The sequence below is a fragment of the Synchiropus splendidus genome, chromosome 19 (genome assembly GCF_027744825.2).
Source record: "Synchiropus splendidus isolate RoL2022-P1 chromosome 19, RoL_Sspl_1.0, whole genome shotgun sequence".
NCBI classification, from domain to species: domain Eukaryota; kingdom Metazoa; phylum Chordata; class Actinopteri; order Syngnathiformes; family Callionymidae; genus Synchiropus; species Synchiropus splendidus.
This window is the reverse complement of record NC_071352.1, coordinates 17,629,788-17,652,993: the sequence shown is the minus strand read 5'-3', so window position 1 is coordinate 17,652,993 and position 23,206 is coordinate 17,629,788. Positions and strand designations below refer to the sequence as shown.

Genomic DNA, 23,206 nt, shown 5'->3' with positions numbered 1-23,206 from the left:
ATTGCTTCCCTTATTGACGCCCGTTCTGCTCACAAACACAGCTGTTCATCTCTTACACAACGACGACTGGCGACAGTGACCCTCGGAGGTGGGTGGAGAGCTGAGGCACAGGCACGCCATGTCAGCCAAGTCACCAAACATCAGGCCACCTTCGTCAATACGGAGACGATGCCCAGTCAGGCTTCAAGTCAAGTCGCCAAAGACGACTAGCCACCTGTGGTAGCTCAATGCATCAGAGTAGAAGTGCTCCACCTTCAAAGGAAATATACCATAGTAGAGGTGACAAGTCATCTTTGGGACAGCTGCCTTCAGACCTGCTGAAAAAGTTGCACCGCACTACCCCACTACCCCACTCAGCGGTGCCTTGACTGTTTCGCTTCTCGTTGTGACTGGTGGATCTCGTCAAAGCTGGAGTCCTTCTTGTTGTCACCACCAGTGAAGTTGTACAATGAAGACACCGTCAGAACAAACAAACACTTTCCTATTCAGCTCCAAACATTGGCTGAACACTGAAAACCGCAAGACACGTGGAAACAGCACCACAACAGCAAGACAAACAGGCAACACAATGAAAAATGACATTTGAATGGGAGCGTATTGGCAGCGCTCTATTGCACTCTCGTACGTTGCAGCAGTATAATGGATCAAAGGAACACAAGGCCACGGCGTGACGCCCATAGAAAAGGGCTGGCAGAGTCAAATATAATGTAGAATACTGCTCAGCTGCTGTTGGCTAAAGCAAGAGAACCGAGCTCATGTTTAGATCCAGAAACAGGCTGCTATTGGATCATCTACTGAAGACTGGTAGATCTAGCTCCTGATGAAGAACAACAGTGAAGAGGGGACTTCTACCAGCCATATGCTAGAAATGTACGCCCCAATAATGACAGTCAACGTATGGAACTCGCAGAAAAGTGACACGGTGGTGACAGACCACAGTTTTGGCTCGGTTGTAGAAAGGTGCGGCTCAAAGTGGCTCTGGTGCTCAGGTGCTGCCGTGACCACAGCGCAGAGTTCCAGCGGCCACCAGCTCGCTCCATATCTATCTGGCGGCACATTAGAATTCCGCAGCATCTGAACCGGCGAGATGTTTGCGGCTTCTATTCTCCCCCGTCCTGACCCCGAGTGTGTAATCTATACTTTCAGAATAATGCAGAGAAGTGGAGATGGCCGAGGGCGTAACCCTCTAATCTACTCCACGCTGGAGAGAAAGAGCAAGTTTGGTCAGAAGACGATCCAGAAGAGAGCTGAAATCGCGCAGATTCAGACGTGATGTGGCCATTGACTTGAGGACTCCGAACACAGAGCCGCTCATCTTAATCTGCTTGTCCTTGTAACGTCCTGCAAAGACACACTGCAACAACGCAGTCTGCCGCTCAAAGCCGGGTCTTTCTGCGCCGCACGTCAGGCGCCAGGGAGAAGCCAGAGAAGCCATTCGTACCACAAGCTGAAGCTCCTCAAATGCCACATAAATGTCCTCCAGGGAGTCAGCAGGACAGATGAGGCGTCAAGAAGTGTACAAGCTGGAAGTGCGTTTTCAAGCAACCAGCAATTCCACATGTTGTTTCATTCAGTTAACGGACTGCTTGTCAGCCTCTCGACACAACCCTGGTACCATCGGTGAGTCTGGGAAGGACGCAACAGCAGGCCAGGCAGACAACCAGCTGGTTGACAAAGGCCGAGTCACTCTGCTAGCTAGGCACAAGTGGATGTCTCGTCGGCTCACGGGCCGCTCCATCCGTGACGAGAGCGGGCCGTGGTCGACCAGTCGCCTCGCCCGGACGCTGCAGTTCCCTTTCAGGGAAACTGTCGGTTTGACTGACATCTGTCGACGCAGAGGGATGGACTCTATCGAGGAACAAAGTCCAGGGCCGCTCATTCCTGTTTGTGTGTCCAGTGTGGGTGAGTTTGCCTGGTACTCGGGCAGATGTTTCTCCTCACGTCATCAGAGGCGATACGATCCCACCGCCCTCAGAACTGTATCCCTCCCTGAGCGTCGGAGTCTCACAGTGAGGAGGGAGGATCGATCTCTGCTCGCTCGGTGAAATCCCTGGCACCACGGGGGGGCGGAGGAGGAGGAGGAGGAGGAGGAAGAGGAGAAGAGGGAGGAGGAGGAGGGCCAGGCTTCGCCGTCTTCCCTGGTCACATGCTGCCTTTTAGCGCTGACTCAGGACAAACACTCAAAGACAAAAGCCGACCCCAGCCGTCGGCCGCTCGCGGTCGATTCTCGCCGCGCGCACATCTGGCTCAACCCCAATATCCTGGCACATCTGCCTGGACGCGTCTTCATCGAGCTTCCCGGCAGATTAATGTGGACCATTTTGATAAACGTCTCTGTAATTTCATGCGCTGGATTTTTCCGCCAACTCAGGAATTCAGCCCTCGGCGGCGAATGACGAATTAGCAAGGGAGATGATGTTTGAGGTCATCTCGTTTAAAAAATGACTTTTAATCAGAAGCCAAACTGTCGGCGTGATGGTTTCATTACCGCCGCATCAAGACGTCGTCCATTCTGAGGGTCCAGGACTTCACAACGAGTCGTACAGGAATGAAACGAAAGGATTTGCTAGCTTAGTTTGACAACCAGGCTAACAGCAGCACCAACGCTCTCACACCCGCATTTTTATAGAGGAAGTGAAGCAGCGTGGGGTTCCTCAGTCAGTGACTTGGGCTGGATCTGCAGCATGTAGAGGGTCGCGACTGCGCCTCCCAACACACTCTCATGGGCTGCTGACTCCTTCGACCTTGTGGCACAGAAATGACTCCATTTATGAGCATGTGAGCGCGCGGCGCCGGTTGAATCCAGCACATTGAACCGTGTCTCGACTAAACGAGTCTGACACGCTGGGAGATGAAAGTCTTGTCAGTCATTTGCGGGCGACAGCCAGGTTATGCTAATGTCCGAGCCGCTTTAGACTGTTGCTGACATGTCTTGGATGAAGCGAGGGCGAGTGAGGGCGACACATGTTGCGCATGAGACCAAAACAGCAGCGGCGCGCCTGGCTCACGTCGGCCTGGCGACATGTACCACGCACCTCTGCTGCTGCCACACTGCTCCAGAGCAACCGGAGGGGCAGGCGTTGAGCCATGAGACCACAGATTGGAACGTCATCTCTGGACGTAAAAAAGCAGATGTTTTGCCGGGGAGTCATGTATGCGTTACTTACTAACTCAATGTGGAGTGAAATATGCAGCCGCCAGATGCGCCACAATCAAGCTCCAGCAGCCTTTAATGGGATATCGACGGAATTCGTTTGCGCGGCGCCGGCCGACCTCAACGCTGGAACTAATAAAACTTTTGGTAGGTTCAAGCGGAAAGAAGCGCCGACTGTATTTCAGTCTTGCTGCCCTTTTCAAGCATTGACCTCCTTGCAGACTGTGTGATTAATACCGCGAGGCGTTTATCGGCGCGCCGGCCACTTCCACCGATAGGTCACCTGCTTGACCCCGAGCTCCGGCGCCGGGATCGAAGCCGAGTGGACAGGAAGAGATGTAGCTCAGGGTGCTAACAACCTGCAGAATACACCCGCAGCAGCACTGTGATCACCCCGCTCACTGAGAACAACACACACACACACTCACACACACACACGAGTGCTCAGTCTCCATCACTTTCACCAAGACCCACCCACACAACACACACAGCCTCAGGCTTTCTGAGGCCAGAACACAAACAAACTCATTTGTAACCTGCCAACACACACACGTTCAATAATGAAGTATCTACACACATGTAAACACACACGGAAAAGTCTGGAAAACACACACTTTGCTCTCAAGACACACACAAAAGTGCAACTTCACACAGACGAGTGTTTCTACCTGTAGGTCTGGACCTGTGAGACGTGTGTGTGTGCGTTCTGTCAAGAGGTATTCAGCGTTGAGGCACACGTGTGCGGGTGTTTCGCACGTGTGAGTGTGTTCATGGTGTGTGTGTGTGTGTGTGTGTGTGTGTGTGTGGGCTCTCAGCAGGATCGTAATGTCGCTCATCGACTGGCCCACGATCGATAGGAATGTTGTTCAGAAATGTATTGATGCAATTTAAGGTGAGCGTAAATGTCAACAACGACTTGAGCGAGTTTCCAGGTCGAAGTCCAAGTCAGAGGGGACGCGAGCGGGACCCGTGACGCACCACGCAGTGTGGCACAGGAAGGTCCCGTTGACTAAAGTGCCCGAGCGACGGCGGCGTGACCTTGACACGTTTGACACGTAAGATGGGCGGGGGAGTGCACACTGCCATTTGTCTTCAGCAGAGCCACGACAAGCAACAGGCGGAGAGACACACAACAAGACGCTCCAGTTTATCAGCAGCAAACGAGCGCTGGCATGTCCCAACGCTCCTTAATCATAAGCGCAAACACACACACACACGTGTGTACAGAGAAGAAGGGCTGACTGAACATTTTCCCGCTCTTCAAAAGTAGCCGTTGTCGAGAAGATAAATGAGGATCACGGCAGAGCGTGAAGACTGGCGCTGGACTGCAGCGGCGCTGCTGTCACATGACAACACGGCGGTTGTTGTGGCACCCTCGCGGAGACCCGCACTGCCGCATCAGCGATAACCAAGTCAGGCGGGAGGTTCCTGAGCCAGAGTATTTGCACGTTCTATGTGCTGCAACAGTGTACCGCGTGGCGTGTTTTACAATTCAGCATGGATCCCACAGAGCTGCCCACCGACAACGTAACTCTTGGCCAGATAAGAGCGGGCTCCAGCAGAAGTTATGGCCCGGGCCGGCACCAGGACCGGCCCGCATCAATTGCAATGAAGTTACAATGATAAGACCCGGGACACGTTTCAGTCTCTGCTCTCCTTGGAAACTTCTTTATAGACTTTGTGATCAGAGGTCATCCATCCTGGCACCGGCAGCACCGACCCAAACCAACCTAGGACCTGAGGACAGGGGCCTTTTCTCTGGCGCCAGACTCAGAGGTGTCGACCAGCCGGACCTTCGACTGACACAACAAACAAGAAGGTACGTTGTCAGGGAAACATCACGGCAGAAAATGGCTTTTTAAAATATGACTCTTCAGCAAAACCGGGGGGTGGGGTTGGGGACATGTTGTCGATGTCTAGAAGAAAGTGTCGGTGTGGAGTGAACCACCGACACGACGTTCGCTCTCCTGACCGTGTGACGTCCAAGTGCGGGGGTCAGCGCAGGACGCTCGCAGGCAGAGATCAGCGATAAGACAAGAAGAGCTGGCCTATCGACTGGTGTCAGTTACAGCGTGTAGCGAGTCCATGGAGGATTAGGAGATTAGTCATATCAGATGTGAGGTGGGAGACCCTGTCCCACAGATCCACATCACACGGAGGGCTGTGGCTTCCGAACCCCAACCCTCTCCGCTGCCACGTGGTGCTGCCCCCGCGACCCTGAAGACGCCAAATATGACTGCGAGCTAAGACGCTCACTCCAACACACGCTGCTGCGACGCTGCCACACAAAACCAATTTCGTTTCCATTGATCGTTTTTCAAGCAATTAGATTTCCATCGATGGGAGAGGCGGGGGATGGTGGGGGGGGGGGGTCAGTGGTCGGCTGCTGCCATTTGCACATTTATTTGCGCCGCTGACCGCCTCCTCTAACCCCTGACGGATCGCCTCCACCAGAAGCGGCGACAAATGATCCCGCCGCATGAGGAAAAGCCGGGCGTCAGATGATGTATCCGTCGTCCTTTCCAATAGCGCCTCTTTGTTTCTGCGAACTTGGCTGATTTTCTAAATTGTGGAGTATTGACCGCGACTGGGCCTGAGCGAGCGAGTCTGATCCCACACGCTGGGGGTAATGATATCCGGGGCGAGGCGCTGGAGCGGGGCCAGAGCCTGGAGCCAGGGCCGGGTCTGGTAATCCAACTCAACCAGTGAGACCAGCGGAACCTCTCACATGAGCCGCGCCAGACGCCACTTTCTCAATGTCAGCAAGTTGGAAAGTTTGGATGCAACATGAAATCAGACCGGACCTCCTCCAGCAGGTCCGCGACCCAGCAGAAACAAGACTCTTTCAAAGCATTACAAAAAAGATTTTCTCAAGAAATCAATGGAACAGTATTTTTCCTCATGAAAATACTCAACACACCAGCCAAATACTGCAGGGTGAGCGTCGTGGTCCAGACTCAACAGGACAAACAGGAAAGCCTCATTAACGGAACAGTAGCCAGTAATTCCCGCCCGGCTCCCCGAGGAAACCCAGCTTCCGACCGGGCCGGAGGTTTTGACTAATGCTTCTCCAGACGCCGGCAAACCAGACAAATGTTAGCTTTAAAGAGAAATACTTCATTTCCGCTTCTGCTGACTGGCGGCGGATCCCATTAATCACCACGGGGCCCGGCCTGCTCAGCGAGCCCGCTCAGAACCAGATGATCGCCCGTCTCCGCTCAATCCATCAACTTCGATTGGAGAAAGAAAAGGTTCAAAAACTTCCCGTCCCAAGAGCGATTAGCCGTCTGAGCCGCCCAGGTGTCGCCGCCACAGACGACGGAGCCGAAGGCAGCGATCCCTCCAGCGGGCCGGGACCCATCCAGATCCAGCGCCGCCACAGACCTGCCGGCGAGCGCCAGCGGTTTCCAGGTCAGTCAAAGGAAAATTCGACTTGACATCGGTCACCATTTGGATCTCTGGTTCTGCTCAGACCAGGAAGCGGTGCTGTTGCTAGGACACGGGAGGAATTTTAAGGAAGAGAGCGGCGAGCGCCGTCCTTCTAATCAATTGTGATGTATTTGTTTACTGGACTGGTGAACAAATGAGCTCATTATGGCCTTTAGCTGCGGCTGCAAGTGGGTCAGCGCCGATGACAAATGTGTTTAGAACCTTTTAACGTCACTTTCCTGATCAGATGGATCACCAGGCCCAGCACTGCCAGCCGTGAAGATGACTGAGTCGGAACCACAGCAGGTCGGCGTGGGGTCAGCATCTGCAGGAGGACGTTGCCGGGTCACCGGCGTCTGACGGCGGCTGCTCTGAAGCGGGCCAGGTGCAAGAGCCCATCTGTGTTTCGTCTGGTCTTCACGAGTGCCCGGACTTGCTCATTCCTCCAAACACAAGTCCCTGTGGTCACGACACAAGACAGCACCTCCTGGCCCTGGTGCTGGCCACCTGAAAAAAAAAACTGTCCTCCAGAGTCTTCAGGGCTGAGATGAAGACTTCCGGAGGCCTGGCCTTGCTGGGACGTCCCGCCGAGACTCTGGATGTTGGACGCTCAGAAAGGGCAAAAGAACCACGCAAAGAAACTTGTGTGATTCATGCTCCCTGTCAAGATCCAATCTAAACGACAAACCAAGTCTGCCGCCAGAGGATCGAGAACCACGCACAAACCTCTGTCCCACACGCTTCCTTTGGATTACAGAGGCCAACTTCTGGACTGGTGACCAGCAAGTGTTGCGCTGAGATGTTAGTTGCTCAGTCTGAAATCTGAAGTTTGTCTGGCGACAGTGAGCTGTACAACACATGGTGAGGGAACCCTGGTCCTGTGAGGCTAATTCACGCTAAAAGGGCCTGTCAGAACTAAGTGATGGCATGCAGAGGTGTGTGTGGGGGTGGGGCCGAGCATGTTTGAAGCACGGGGCTGGGCAGGCGCCGGCTCTTTAAACAGCGTAATGAGCCAGAGAGGACCGCAGCCCACCCCACAGCCAGTCACTGGACTATTCACCCCCTCTGCACTGACCAACCAGGCTGGAGGCTGGGAGACCTTTTCCATCCTCGGCTGCTGCTCGACGACCTTCCCACCCTCTGACGGGCCTCGGGGGAAACTTGGGCACCTTATGAGCCACGAGGTAAATATGTTTCTCTTTGAAACCAGCAATTTTATGACACAAAAACACCGTCACAATTTTTCAGATTTTTGTGCAAAGGAATACAGCAGTTGATTTCACTGTTTCTTCTGTAGCAAAGCTGCTCTTGTTTCAGCCGCTCACCGACTGATGGACCTGACAGCGAGGAACCTGACAACGGCCGACCAATCAGGACGCAGGATTTCCGGGTTAAGCGGAGGACAAAGTGTCCACTGTGGGGGCAGTTAGTCAGCCAGCGATCAGAGAACCCAAATGGCTGTCTACAGAGGTGAGAGAAAGCAGGTGGCACCAGAGAGGCCAGGGAGAAGGAAGAGAGGAGGAGGAGGGGGAGGAGGACCGCGGCCACAGCTGGACGCTGCTCCGTTGAAGCCCAGAGTTAGTTGGAGCCGTCTGTGCAGTTGTGTGTGTGAGGCAGCGGTGGTGACATCACTCCTGAGCGGAGAGGGAGAGTGGAATAGTCAACCGGCTCCCTCCTTCTTCTGCCGTTTAAAATCAATCCACTCAGTCGAGTGCTGACGCAGCTGGACCCTGGCGATTTATGGCTCCCTCTAATGGGCGAGCTGCAGAAGTCCTGCCGTCAGCACAATCTGCAGCCGGCTCGCTCTTCCTCTGCCCCGCTCCCTCTGTTTCCGTCGCTCTGACTCTGCCTCTCGGTGCATCGCTCCCCTGCTGCTCCGCTCGCTCGCTTCACCTCCTCTTTTTCCTCTGCTCTCCTTTCTCCTTCCTTCACTCCTGTCTTGACCGTTTTCTACCCCCCCCTTTCCCTCCCACTCTTCCTCCTCACTCTGCTCCTGTCCCATCCCTCCTCTTCTTCACACTGCTAATATTTCGATCCTTTTGGGGACATTGTGCCATAACCCTTTCCCCAGCCGCTCACCCTCAACTTAACCATTCAAAACACACGGCTCACCTGAACCAGAACCAAACTGAAACCCAGCTCCAGCCAAAATTGTACGGTCCCCACAAATACTGTTTTGTCAATCATTGCTACCCACAAAGGCTCTAGGCAAACAAACCCGCACACACACACACACAGAGAGAACACAAAAGAAAACTATTCATCACAACACACACGTACACACCAGGCACATATTCATTCATGTACACACACACACACACACACAGGTGCACTCACAAGATTCACATTTGAAGACCCAAGAGGGGCTCGAGACAATGAGGAGAGCAGAGCTTCAGGTGCCGCAGGGTCTCGCCGAGGGTCCTGTACATCTCTGTCCCCCCGCAGACCAGTCCTCCTGTATTCATATATTCACAAGTCCAGTGTCGCAGGATGCAAAGCTGTTGACGGTGAACGAAGAGGACGAGGAGGGGCTGTGACACTGGCCACAGTAAAGAAAGAGTTCCCCACATGCAGCCGGCTGTGTTTGGAGGAAGAAAGGGCCTCAGGTGACCTTGCCACCAGATACTTCAAACCAAAACCATGGGGATGGTGATGCACGAGGAGGCCGTGCTTTGCTTCCACACGCCAGCGAATAGAGCCAGTCGGCCTGTGTGTCCGCCGCGGCGCTCCACTCCACTGCAGCCCGCCGTGCTCCTCTATTAGCCTCCATTAGCACTGGCTCTTTCGCTGCCACTACACTTAACCACAACTGACCAGTGGCGGCGGCTTCATTATAAATCCATGCATGTAAAGTGGAGTCCAGGTCCCGCGCCGTCACATCCAATTTCCAAATACAAGCACCCCGCCCCAGCGACTCTTCGCTTCCCCTCCGCCCATGAAACATGACGTGGCTACAGGTGGTGGCTCTCTGACATATTTGATGCCTTGAAAAGCCGACGGCTTGGTGACAATAGGCCCCGAGACTCATCCGACTCATGAAGCTGCGTCCACAACACTTTGAGACTTTGGTGACGTCAGCGAGCGGCCCCTGGCCCCGAGTGGTTCTCTGCTCAACAGCCCTGTTCTCACGTCAAACAATACCATGTAGATATCATTTGTGATCGCATACGCTCCAGCTGGCGGCCGCCGTGGCGATTATATGTGGCGGAATAAAGGAGCAACAGTGTCTGCTGCATAAACCACCGGCCGCTGCACCTGCGGAGGACTCCGACACTCAACGTGATTAAAGTCCAACGCTTTTTTATTCCTGCCGTTCCTCCTGCTACGGCTCCGGCGGGGATCATCGCGCCGACCCGTCGCACGTGGGGGCACCAAGGTTCGTCATTAGCGCGCCGCAATAACGCACAACTATCACCGAGCAATTAGACTAATGGAAGACCTCCCTACTTCTCTTCAAGTGCCGCGACAAGTTGCGGCCGACGGCCCCCGGGTCCCTCCCTGGCGACGAGGCGGTGACGCGAAGGCCCATCGATCCCTGCCGCCACCTGCTGTATGGCCCTGCTGAGGCGGAGGGCGCCATCTGGGGACAGGTGACATGGGCCCCCGAGGGTCGGCGGCGGCTTCAGCGCGGCACATTAGCTCGATATGGCGAGAGAGGGGCAGTCGGGGCTCGACGTGCGGCGCTCACTACAGCCAGCTTTGCTTCCTGAGCCGCAGGAAGATGAGCAACTGTTGCAGGAGCTCCAGCAAGAAGTTAGCATTTAGAGTGCACATGCTAGTTAGCACACTTCAACTCTATACGATGAATACATAGTTTCTCAACAAGCAAATCAGCAAAAGTCAAACACAGCTGCAGGGGGCACTGAACAGCCTGTGTCAACTTGCTTCCAAATTCAATGACTCCAGTTGTGGAGTTGTTCGATTGAACACCTCCAGGTGAAGTTAGCATCAGCGTGGACACAGCAGCGGTCAACCGCCGCAAACATGAGCCACGAGCAGTGGATTGGAGGCAGTTACTACACACACACCAGCAGGGGGTGTGGAGGATTTTCACATGTTCTGTGGCTCCGAGAGAAAATGTGATTTTGAAAATGACAGGCAGAAACGGACAGAGATTGACAGCAGATGGCGTCAGGTCAGGCTGGCCGTGAGCAGACCCCAGCAGTAGGGGGCGTGAGAGAGCACTGACCTGCCCAGCTGGGGGTCTCCATGTACAGGTGAAGCCGGTCGGGCTCAAGCTTTGCCACAAACTCTGCAAGACACAAATGTTACCAGCTGGTTAGGAAAGGTGGCAGAAGCAAGTGATTCAAGAGCACGTCTGAGACACATTTACAAAGACAGCCTGCCACAACGAGGAACAAACAGCACACACACACCTCCTCAGAAAACACCATTCAAAATAACCAAATAAGATGTACATTTTTAATCGACACTCAAGGAAATGAAACCATTTATTAACGTGGTTTAATGTGATGTCATGAAATCACTCGACTGCGTGTGTGTGTGTTTCTGCTGACTGGCGGTTCTGGGCCGCAGACCAGCAGCAGACCAGCAGCTGACCAGCAGCAGACCAGCAGCTGACCAGCAGCTGACCAGCAGCTGACCAGCAGCAGACCAGCAGCTGACCAGCAGCTGACCAGCAGCAGACCAGCAGCTGACCAGCAGCAGACCAGCAGCTGACCAGCAGCAGACCAGCAGCAGACCAGCAGCAGACCAGCAGCTGACCAGCAGCAGACCAGCAGCAGACCAGCAGCAGACCAGCAGCTGACCAGCAGCTGACCAGGGGCAGAGACGACGGCATCGACTTCATCCAGCGGAGATCTCACCCCCCCGCCCTCTTCCCCGCTCCGCCCCTCCCACACCTGATGACGGCTCCAGAGGGGGGCGCTGCCAACGCAATTTGTCATTTATCAAAAGTAATTAAAAGCAATTCCTTTTTCTGCCGTTGATTGGGAGTTGACTAATTGTGGAGTCGGTGAAATAAATAAAAGAGCGAGGGATGAATTTTACATGCACTTGGAGGAGCAGATAAAAACCAGGAGGAGACATCTGCCGCCTGACTCTCGGCAGAAGAGCAGCTGTTGGCGAGGCGGCGCCCTCGGCGCTACAGAACACATCTCCAGCAGGTTCACCCCAGACTGCAACACACACGGGTGTCAGGGAAAACACACACACGACTTGGTCACGGTCACACAGACGCTTAGAGCACAGGTCCTCATACGGACCTGAGAGGGCCAGGTGGCGCCCTGGGCCTGGTTCAAGACCTCAGGAACAGACTACAAGAGTTCGACGGTCGACATCTGTCCTGCTCTTTCTAGGAGCAGTACCATGGACAGTTCCAGCAGCAGCAGCAGCATTTGCTTCAGCGGACTTTTCCTTCACTCAAAGACACACGTTAGCTAAGAGCAGCTTTGTTTCGTCTCCGCTTCAAATTCACCATCAAGGAGTCACAACAAAGAGACTGGCGAAAAGCCCGAAGCACCACAAAAGAAGTCATGAATGATGAAGCACAAAGCTATAACAAGAGGATGAGAGGAAGGGAACATGAAGTTAAAAGTTGAAGTAAAATTTAATTGAGATAAAAAAAAAAAAACAACAACTTATAAAAGTGGTGATACATTGAATTTAAAAAGTGGAAACAGAGCGACCAAATGAAGACGGAAAAAAAAGAACGGTGTTGAATCACCGAGTCCATTTGTATACAAATATGTTCTCAGTCTTCAGGGGAGGATCAGCGCTCACTCGCTGTCTTGTCTCGGTCTTCATCCATCACATCAAAGAGTTATTAACGCTGTAATTACCACTCTAATCTGAAGCTCGGCACTTGGGCTGATGTATATCCGACAGGAGGCGAGCGGCGAGCGCGGGAGGCGACGGCTGGTTTGGGACTTCCCGCGCAATAACACCTTCACTCCCGGGATCCATCGCAGCACCAGAGAGGAAGTTGGCCTCACTCCACTTTATTTATTTATATCGGTGGATTCCCGTTAGAGCCGTGAGTGAAGCCGGCGCTCGTCTTCTGCGGAGCAGGCCGGGCCGTAAAAAATAATGGACGCCCCGCACTTGTACATCACAACTGAATACACAGGGATAAAAGTGTTGACGCTCCCGCTCAAACTTCTTGAACACAGATCCTCAGCATCTAGTGGTGAGTTTGCAGATTGCACCCAAGCAAACGTGGTCAAGCTATGCCGTTGCTAGCACTGCCGTTTCCAAGCTAGCCTCAGGACACACACGACTCCAATGGCGACGCTCCCGGATGACGTCACAGGAAACTCCATGAATGATGAATCAGGCGTCTCATCTGAAGAACTGTTCCACTCCTTCTGTCAGGACAGTCAGGACTCGGCGTGGGCAGGAGGCGGCGGCGCCGGCGGTAATAAAGTGCTGGAAATAAGCTCCCACTTCCAAACGCTCAAATATCTGATGATTCCTCTCATAGCTTTAATCTTTAATGTGAGGAATTAATCATCCCATTCATTATTTTAATAGCTGTCACTTCTCTCTCCCCAAAGTGATGATTTATAACCATTAAGCCGTGCGTCGGCTCGTGTGCGAGGGATTTATCGTAATGTTTGCACCAGGTAGCCTCCAACCATATTTCATTATTCTGACAAGCCATTAAAATGCCCTGGTGATTAAACAACAGCTCTGAGGTCAGCGCGCGTGAGCGTGCATGTCGGCGCTCCAGTCTCCGCTGACACCGCCGTGCGCTCCGCTGAGAACGCTCTCTGTGGCTCCAGGAGCCTCCTCCAGCTCAGAGGAGGGACATCGTCTCCTCCCAGTTGAGCCCCTGACCAGTCCAGGACACCTGTCTTCTATGAGAGGTGGACATCATGTTATCGCTCCAGTGTTCCCATCATGACGTTCCCATCACTACACAGCCACATCCCCATCTGGGCGCGCCCACAAACCCATCCCAGTACTTCCGAGATTCCCATCTCAACGCTCACCCCACCTGCCAGCTGGACGTTTTTCATTCCCTCCGCCAGCCGAGAAATATTGAGACAATTGTGCCGGTGATGTCCCACCCTGGATTATTTATGGGCGATTACATAATCCCTGACGTGCCGGCAGACGCTCCCGCAGCGGAGGACGCCGCATGACGCTGCAGATTTATGACGGTCTGAGGAGTTTCCATAACTGCGCTGAAGTGGATCCTTTTAATGCAGTGAGAGTGGTGGGCATAAATTGGTGCGCCTGTCATCAGGGGAGCGAACGCGTCGGAGTGAGAGCAAGGAACGACGTTCGAAGATTCTACAATACAGAGATGAAAACAGAACGTGCGAAATAGTGTCATTGTAACAGGAAGAACACGCAGAGCTACGTTTTCTCACCATTGCCCTCTGAGCCACGTGTGTCGGGAGCATGGTGGAGATGAGTAAATGATGTCTGGAACTGACAATCCTGAAGACACTATTCCCATGACTGAGGTGACTGGTGCAACCCTGGAGTTGTGGAGTCTGAATGGAAGCGAGTCAGGTGTTTGGATGGGAACAAACCAAAGAGCGGCGCTGTAAAGGGCTGGGCTGGCGTCCGGACCAACAAACGGAGCAGATCATGAACGAACAGAGCATCATGAAGCCACTCGGAGTCTCAACAGTGAATCTGCTCTCACTGATCCGGGATCAGCTGCGTTTACTTGCCGCCGCGCTGGTAAACAGTCTGGCAGTCAGAGGTGAGCAAGCGCGCGGCTCCGAGAGGAAGCGGCGTCTCAAACCAGCTTGTCTGACAAATGCTGCTGGAGTCGACGATGTGGAGTCTCAGCTCGGGGATTTGACTGCGACTGGAGCCAAACGAGGCGTGCCAGATCGCTAATTGCACAATTTCAAAGCGAAGTCTCTGGCAGCAGCGCGGCTCGGCCGGGACTGGAGCCGCTCCTCCAGATCCAACTGTGACGTGACGCAGCTCAGAAGCCACAGCGTGACGTGCCACGATCACAGGGTCGCCAGTGTCTCCGCCTTCATGGAGCGCACGTTCATGACCGCAGCTTGGAACGTCGCGGCTGGAAAAACAAAAGATGGCGGGAGTTTAACCACGAAAGGATCTCGCCTGTTCTTCACTTCACGTTTCTAGACTCAGACAACAGATAAACAGACTCCCTGTTATGCGGCTTTGCCTCATAAATGGATTTCAAATGAAAAGATGGCACAGATCTCATAGCTATTCACAGAGGAGACACGCATGAATAAGGAGAACAAATATTCCAAATGAACTGTAACAGACGGGAAAATCCCACTGTAACCGCACGAATCCACCCCAAAAACGACGCTCTCAGAAACCTGCCTCTTCACATGAGCTCCACTCCTCCAGAGAAAGTCCTCACAAACTTAAGAAGAATATGTGCCGCGTCCTCTGAGGGGCGCCTGTGTTCACGTTCAAAGTCGCAGGTCCAATTCCCCGCCGGTTGTTGACGGCGGCGCGGAACATCAGTGGCGGCAGAGCGACACAGGAGCCATGTGATGCGCGGTCTAATGAGAGAAAAGGCAGCAGCCGTGGAGGCGCGGGGGGTGCAGGCTCACAACAGCACAACAAATGCAAATGCACAGGGTTGAAAAAAGTTTCCCATTGTCTGCTCCTGTGTTAGTCAATAATGGGCTCGGAGGACTGGTCAGGCATCCTCAGTGCTAACGTCCTCTTCAAACTAGCATGCATTCGCATTAGCAGTGGACCTGCTCAGCCACTTGGCTCACAGCTGGTCTCAACGCACAGCACACGTGCTGTCGCGGCACGCTGCAGAGTGGAGTCCATGGATCGCATGACGTGCTATACAAGACGGATGCTGCCCCGACGGCCAGGAATTCAAAAGTCAATATGTAAAAACTGTAGAGGGAGGCCATTTTGAAAAGCGCTGCATCAATGGAAATCATATTAACATGATAAAGGGCAGGTCGCCAGGCGAGGACATCGATTGGGAGTCCACCTCAAACATGTTAATGAAAGACTCGAGGGAGGCGCCAGTGTCTCCAGGCGGGAGGAGGCTGACATCGCTGGAGCCGGCTCAACAGTTGGTGGTGTGAAGTTGCTTCGGCAGGCTGGACTGGACCGGACTTCATCGACGTTCAACCCTCCGTCCCCACTTCTTGCTTGTGGGACATAAACACACTGAGCTCAGACTTGTTTCTTGTAAACAAAATACCCATGTGGGCCATCACAGTTGGGGTCGAACCCCATCATTCAGCTAGGCAACTGCTAGTGTTGCTCCGCTACTTTTATCTGGAGCACCCAGTTCCAGTGCTCATTTGAGGACGTCTGAAGTCCGAGTGGGTCGGAGCACCCCTGTAGCCAAAGGCAGAGGGGTCCCTGGTGGAGGGACCCTCACCAAACAAGCCCTTTATTGTGATCAAGCCTTCCTAAGGACAAGACCCACCCTGAAGTCTCTGTCGGAGTTTGTTTTCCCCATTTTGTTCCTCTACGTGCCATGTGAGGAAAACCTTCAGGGGGTCACTTGTAGGGAGCAACGGGAGGCCCAGTTGCTTGCTGGGTGTCACAAACTAAAACAGCATGGCTACAAGAGGGGGGGAGGAGAAAGGAGGGTGACTGGCACCACGAGTGGGGCTGGATCCAATTGGAATGAAGCTGGAGAAAGATGAAGCAGTGGCAGAGATTCACCCCCCCGCTGACCGTGACTACGTCGCCTGAGGCGGCGCACACACTCACACATGCACACAGCGGCGCTGGCAGGCCAAACAGATGAATGGCTTATCAAAGAGACACACGGCAGACTGCCTTATCAATTCACCTTCAATTAGCCGGCCTCGGCTCGGCCCGGCATCCCGGCTCTCTGTCGCTGCTTCGAACGCACACATACGGGTGTGGGGGGATTTAAAAGGCAGCGTGTGTGGCAGCCGACGTGAGGGCTCACAGGAACACGGCACGGATGGAAATCGCGGCCATAAAGTTGGTGGGATTTGAGACGGTCCAGGGACAGTTCCGCAGAAGAGACTGGCAGGGACCCAGGGTGGGGCACAAGAAGAAGATAGAAAGCAGACGTGGACTGGAGAAGGCAGCTCAGGCTAGAGCCACACACCTGCGGGAAACCTCTGAAGTTTGAAGCTGAAAGCTCGGCGGTGTGTCTGGTCCAGGATGGAAGGTGGGAGCAGAGCTTCACACATCAATAAGGAGAAGATCATTCAAGAGGACGCAGTCTGGGGTCTGAGTGGCGAGCTCTCAGACTCCTGACGCCGCCGCGTCTTTGGCTTAAATCTCAACTAACTAAGAGGGAAAATGAACGCGGTTCATCTTCATTCGGATCAGACAATCAAGGCACCGAGCGGAAGTGAGAGCAGTTCCACTGAACGAGAACCAACATAAGCCATGTGCTATTGAAACCTGCGTGACGCCTCCGAACTACCAGCGCATGATTAGATGGAATAGACCCGCTGTCTAGTAGTATAGTCTCGCCGTCCGCGGATGACCAGGACGGCGGAATGATGGCCGACCAGGTTCATGGTGCACCTTCCATGTCTCAGTGCTGGTGACATAACGACAGGGCGGCTGAGAGGAAACTGAAGACTGGACTCCACAACACCCAAGACAGACTGGGACCAACCAAGCGGGAGGAGGCCCTGGGGCAGACCCAGCAGGAGATTCTTTATGTACTCCAACCTCAGACCGGCAGAAGAAAACAGACGGAAGGCATCCTACATTCACCTCAGCCAGGACTTCCTCCTCTGTCATTGACCAGGGTCCCCCGCTCACCTGACCAGAGAGTTTGCGAGGACTCACCTACTTTTCGGGTATAAACTCCTTCTGACAAACGTACATCCCTTTCTAGAAACAGGGGCAGATCTGTCCGTCATGGACGCTCACGTGCTAACAGCCATGGAGCTAACACCCTTGTGGAGAGTTGCTGTTATTTGTCTCTTCAAAACAGGGCCGGCCCGAACTGGAGGAACAGTGGGGTCTCTATCACTTCAAAAGGCTGACATCCCTCGGGCCAGCCGAGGAGTCAGGGGGGTAGGGGCTTGACTGGTTTTCTGCGGCACCAGTCCAATCTCAGAAAGCCCAGAGTCAGGAAACGCAAGGTCTTTTCAAAGTGAGTCCACAGACCTTTGAAGCAGAGCCAATGGAGTCAGCAACCCGGCGACAAGGTGCACCACCATTATCATTCAACAGTCAGGCGGGATTTTGCATATTTAACAGCAAAATTTCACTTTGCTTTTCTGACGCGCCGGCATTATGCGCCGCCTGTGCATCAACTCCGTGCGCTACGTGCCAATTTCCTCGACTCTTTCTTCCCGTCTCACTGCTGTTTGTCTTGCAATGCACACGACAATCAAAAACAGGCACTGAAATTGAATTAGACCTCTGTTTGGACAAACAAATTGGAGCAGGAGTTCAAGGTAAATGGTTTTTCCCTCAATTATTTATTTATTTGTCCTTCTTTTACTGCCTCTATAAACTGGCCGCGGCACACGGAGGAGCGGAGAGAGATTCAAATCTCCGTGCGTGGTTGGTGTCGTCGCCTGATGAGCCTCTGACAGATTTGCTTCAGCGTCAGTAAAGTCACAGCCAGGCCTGGACCGGGACGATGGCACCGAAGGCGCTACGGTGGCCCAGCTACATGGTCTCAGGCGGACGCGAGCTGTGCCAGTCCAGCTCCCACTGGACAAGTGCGGAGGGCAGGTCGCTGCATGGAACCGGCACGCTGTCGCTCCAGGAACCGCTGGAGTGAGCTCGTAAAGTGGGCTCCATCAGCCTGACTCCCAGTCCAGCCCTGGTTACAAGCCCTGCCCTGGTCAAATGTTGGTCAGCGTACGCATCAACATCCGATGCAGCAGGGCAACTTACATTCTCCTTTTTCCATTTCCACCAGTGCAGCGATGATGCAGAGCAACTTCCTGTCTACAACTCAAGTCCCCTGCACTCATGCCTGGCTGGGACTTGTGAGGCTTGTCCTGGGAGCTGATGCGTGAGACTCTGAGTGGAGGTCACCTGACCCCAATATCTGACTCCCCTACAAGCCCACAGCAAGGTCATTGAGGTGCTAAACACAGTGAAGTGGAAGCACAATTCAAGACCACCACATCAAATCCCTGTGACTGTGGAGAAGCACAGCCTCAGTGTGCACCCCAGCAGCTTCACTTGGTCCTCCACCAACCGCCTTTTGAAACATACAAATTCAGGCGGAGCCAATAAGGCCGCCACTGGTCCGCTGGGATCTCAGTGGATGACTCGACTCCAGCACATCTATTCCTCATGAGCAGCGGCCAGCGAGCGGCCTCTCCGGAGAGCTGTCCGTCCCCCGGCCCGCCAGCCCCTCGCGAGGGTGACATCACAGGACGGGGCTCCCGTGGCGGGCCGCTAATGATCCACATAATGGTGCGGGGCCAGCCGCTGTTTGGGCTACATCAGCCCAAGAGGGACAAACAATCGTTGCTGGTGTCACTTGATAATGGCCGAGAAAGCAAGTCTCACAGCCCTTCGTTCTTCACAAGGGTAATTAATTCGTCGCCCCCCCCACCACCACCACCACACACCCTCTTCCTCACTATACTCTCTCAAAGATTTCCAATTGTTTCACAGACGTTTCAGAGGGCAGTAAAAGACCATTGATCCCGGGGCTATTTGGACAAAAAAAAGGGTGGCCAGCTTGAGAAACGCATCTTACTGCGTGCGTTGAGCTGTTGCACATTTTAATGGGCGGAGTATTGACGGTGCACGGCACAAGCACGGTATCGACACGCTCAACACCTCCACGATGAGGTCTGGAGGGGATGGTCCCAGCTCAGCACAATAAAGGAGGCGGCACAGCGCCTCATAAAAAAGTGACTCTAATGTGTGTCATGATTGACTTCTATGATCAATGCTGCCGCCGCTGCTGCTGCCGCCACCGCTGCTGCCGCTGCTGCCGCCGCTGCCGCTCGGCCCAGCAGCCTTCGCTGGATCCATACGGCTGCTCAACTACCTGGCAGTTACAATCGCTGATCAGCTGCGCGGCGTCGTGGCTCTAATTCGGTGTCGGCCTGAATGGGAGCATTACTCACCCAGCTCTGTGCGGGAAGTGACCAAGACTGGAGTTGTGGTTGTATCATTGTGGCTCTTAACAGCAAACTGCAATTTGCTTCTCTCCTTTGTCACGAAAACAAAACGAATCCAAAGCAAAACCTTTGTGGAGGCAATTGTTGGGTTGATTCTTCACTCTGACTTGGGAACTTGGGAACTGCTCACTCCCCCCCCTCCCCCTCCTCCCTTTCCTGCAGCTGCTCGCCGCGCGGTTCTTTAAATCTAATCCGGGCTGCCGTTAAAAAGGTCTTAAAAAGTCCTAACTGTGACTGCTTGTGGACGGGGCGTGATAAAGAAACATAAAAATGCAGACAAGAGGCGGAAGAGAATTAGATTCAGCGTCACCAATAACTCCCACGCGCCGAAAACAAACGATCTTTCCACAAAAGCCCGACAGCGCGGGACAAGACAAATGTCTGTGCTTACATCAAATGTTCCCAGATACGAGACAATCCAACCACACCAATAAAGCAATCAATGCTAACCTAATCTCCGCGAGCCTCGGCGGCACTTGCTCGCCGTTTCTTAGCCTTAAAATGAAGAGGAAAGGAGCCTGAGAGGCATAAATAAATAAGGCTCAAACCGCTCATGTTGTGCTGCTGAACCTGGGGGGATGGAGGGGGGCAATGAAAGTGTATATAAAGCTCATTTTGGATCGCTGCCTTATTCAGAGGTGAATTACTAACACAGCCACCTTCCAATTTGGTTAAAGGAGAGAGAGAGACGGGAGGATGAGTCATCCCTCTCGGCCTGGTTGCCCACATTCCTCAGGCAGGGGCCGCCGGAAGGCGGGGGTGGGGTGGGAGGGGGCATGAGAAATAGGTCGGACAGGTGGGTGCACTGCCGAGGACACGGTCAGCGTGACTTCACTTCCAAACTCTACCCGCTTCACACTGCACCTGGAGCAAAGACGAGGGTCACTCTATCTGGGTAGAGGTGCCCTGTTGCCAATGAATGAATGAACCTGCTCGCTCAAGGCAAACTCTTGTTGGGCCCGTGAACGAGGGGGTCCACAGGTCGTCGTTGGGACAGGTTCAGCGCTAAGCTGAGACAAGCCCGTGACTCTAGCATGTAACGCTCCTGTAGTGCAGGCTCAAGCTAGCAGCGGTGAGCCTCGGGGGTGTGGGGCACAATAGTTTCCTCCAGTGCCAGTGGGGAAAGAGTGTGAGGAGCCATGCTGAGACACAGGCCCACTTCACCTAATGGGAGGGCCCGCTCAGAAACAACAGTCGGTTTATCCAGATGTCTCCTCGTCCCTCTCGGCTGCCACTGGACTGCAGAAGTACTGAAGGAGTGACCAGTCCTTCTGAAGCCAAGGCTGAAAAAAGATGGAGCAGAACCTCGCCAACCTGTCAATGAGGCTCAGTGGCCGAGGGTTTTGATCCATTGTAGCACAGAGTGGCTGAAGGCAGCGGGTGTTGTGCGAGGACATGTGGAGGCGGCTTGACTGGGAACGCGTTACACACCACTGGTCCCACTGATGCATGAGTCCACGGGAAGAAGAAAGGAAGAGCAAGTCTCGGACTGTGGACCGCGGCCTTGTCCCGGCCATGACACGTCCCACTGAGGGACTAATGAAGAAATCCGGCAGGTCCTGCCAGGCATGATGAAGACATCTGGGTGATCAGAGGTGTCCCTGGTTCTTCAGCAAATTGGATGCATGCGTGGAGGAGCTGGGGACGTGGTCAGGGTGCGACTCATCAAGGAGAACATCTCAGGACACCTCAAACGCCTGGGACGCTTGTTGCTTTGCTGATGGTCTCAGTGAAATGTGCCGCTAATAAGGTGTGGCGTCCTAATTGGGCAGAACGTCCCCCGGCCCCCCCGCCGCCCCCCTCAAGCCGATCTGGTCTCTCCACCAGCTCGGAAACATCCTCAGTAAGTAAACACAGATGCCGTTTGAGCCCAAAGCTGCACTCGGCAAAACACCCCCATCAGCCTAAATCACTTAAGTGAGGGATGAAACAGAGAAGAGCCCCCCTCCCTTCCTTCATCCTCCTCCTCCTGCTGCTGCTGCTGCTGCTGCTGCTGCTGCTGCTGCTCCACGTCCCCTAAGTGAGACGCTGTAGTTTCACTCTATTTGCCCAAATTATAGTCTGCAGTCTGTCGGGCCGCCTCGTCCTCAGCAAGTGATGAATCAAAAGTGAAAGGCTGAAACTGCAGCAATTTCACTTTCCCTGGCGCTGACGTCGAAATCTGCGAGAGTCAAAACTGGATGATGAATTCAGAAAGAGAGACTGCAGGTTCGTCTCAAAGACTCGCAAAACGCTGTCGGACCAGGACCCGGTTTGATGCTTCCCTTCAGTGAAATGGAACTCCTCAGATCTGGGATCAGAACTGTCATCTGTGGCCACCATCACCACCTCCGTGCACCCAGCGTGGCACCCGTCCATAAATCATCCCTCCACCCATCCAGCAATCCCACAAGATCTCAAGTCTCAGCGAGGCAGAGCGACTGAAGGATCCCAGGTTTGTGAGCATCTGATGTGGAGTGCCGACATGGCCCAGTCCGGAGGGGGCGCTGGATCCCTGGCAGCTCCCGGCAGAGAGGCAGGCATCACCTGAGCGCTGCTCCTCGGCAGCTGCAGTGACTGGACTCCATGTCATCATCAAATCCCTCTAATCAAAGGGAACAATTCAGCGATTGCCTTCCCATAATCAAATTAGCGCAAGTCTTTTTGGATTTTCAATTATCTGCAGTCGGCGAGCACTTTATCCCGAGCGCTGAGCTCAGAGCTCTGACAGCAGCACAATCCTCTAATGTGATGACAAGACGGCGCTCTGTCTGCGGCTGGCTGCTCCGTCCCCAGCCTTCGTCCTCTCCTCTTCTTCACCTCAGGACCACTCGCCCCCTCGCTGCGACACACACTCCAAGCACAAAGGGCCCGAGTCAAAGGGGCCTCGCGCCACTCCTCATCCCACCCCCATCAACCTTTGGAATATCGTGCCGACGTTTTCATCAACAGAGAGGATTTCCATGGCAGTTCAGCACATGCCTCAGTCAGGACAAGCGATGAGGGGGGTGATAGTGTATTTGGAATCCTCTGACACACACTTTCAGGAGGGGGAACGGTAAAACATGAGCTCCTCACAGTCCTGCTGGTGTTGCTCCACTGGGTCACTCTGTGATCAGCCACAGAAGACAGACACAAACATCCATGGAACAGTGCAAATAAGATGTCACAGACACAAAGTTAGTTGGAGAACACCTCCTTTTAGATGGCTCAGTAAATACCTCCTCATGAAGGAAGTGCATTTTCTGCTTGACACCAACAAATCCATGTCTTTTCTTGAATATGCAGATTTTCCCCCAACGTGACCGTGGTTGACAACCCAGTAAAAAGAAGCATATTTTCATATATATATATATATATATATATATATATATATATTGCTGGCATCATTCACCACAAGACACATTTTTCAGAGAGTAAGCTACTAGAAAGTGAGAAGACCCGTGTTTGACCCATGAGGTCTGAGGCCTGGCTCTCACCGACGGACGTGGGAAAGTCACATCTCAGTCAGCAAGAGAACACTCTCAGGTGTTCTCTTGCTGACTGAGTGGGGAGAGGCAGAAGGAGTCTGCTGGGCAGCGACAACACACTCGGCAGACAA

At 53.7% G+C, this 23,206-nt stretch overlaps 1 protein-coding gene across 13 annotated transcripts in view; it reads right to left on the bottom strand.

The window, feature by feature from the left end:
* The window catches only part of LOC128750661 (RNA binding protein fox-1 homolog 3-like), a 239,191-nt gene that overhangs the window by 91,928 nt on the left and 124,057 nt on the right, over nt 1-23,206 (bottom strand). For 12 of the 13 annotated variants that reach the window (XM_053851052.1, XM_053851049.1, XM_053851058.1 and 9 more), the window contains one exon: nt 10,773-10,835. The exons of the other annotated variant lie outside the window; for it this stretch is intronic. In XM_053851052.1, the coding sequence (XP_053707027.1) occupies nt 10,773-10,794 (22 nt within the window). In that variant the 5' untranslated portion in view covers nt 10,795-10,835. The remainder of the gene's footprint in view (nt 1-10,772; nt 10,836-23,206) is intronic. 13 annotated transcript variants of the gene reach the window in all.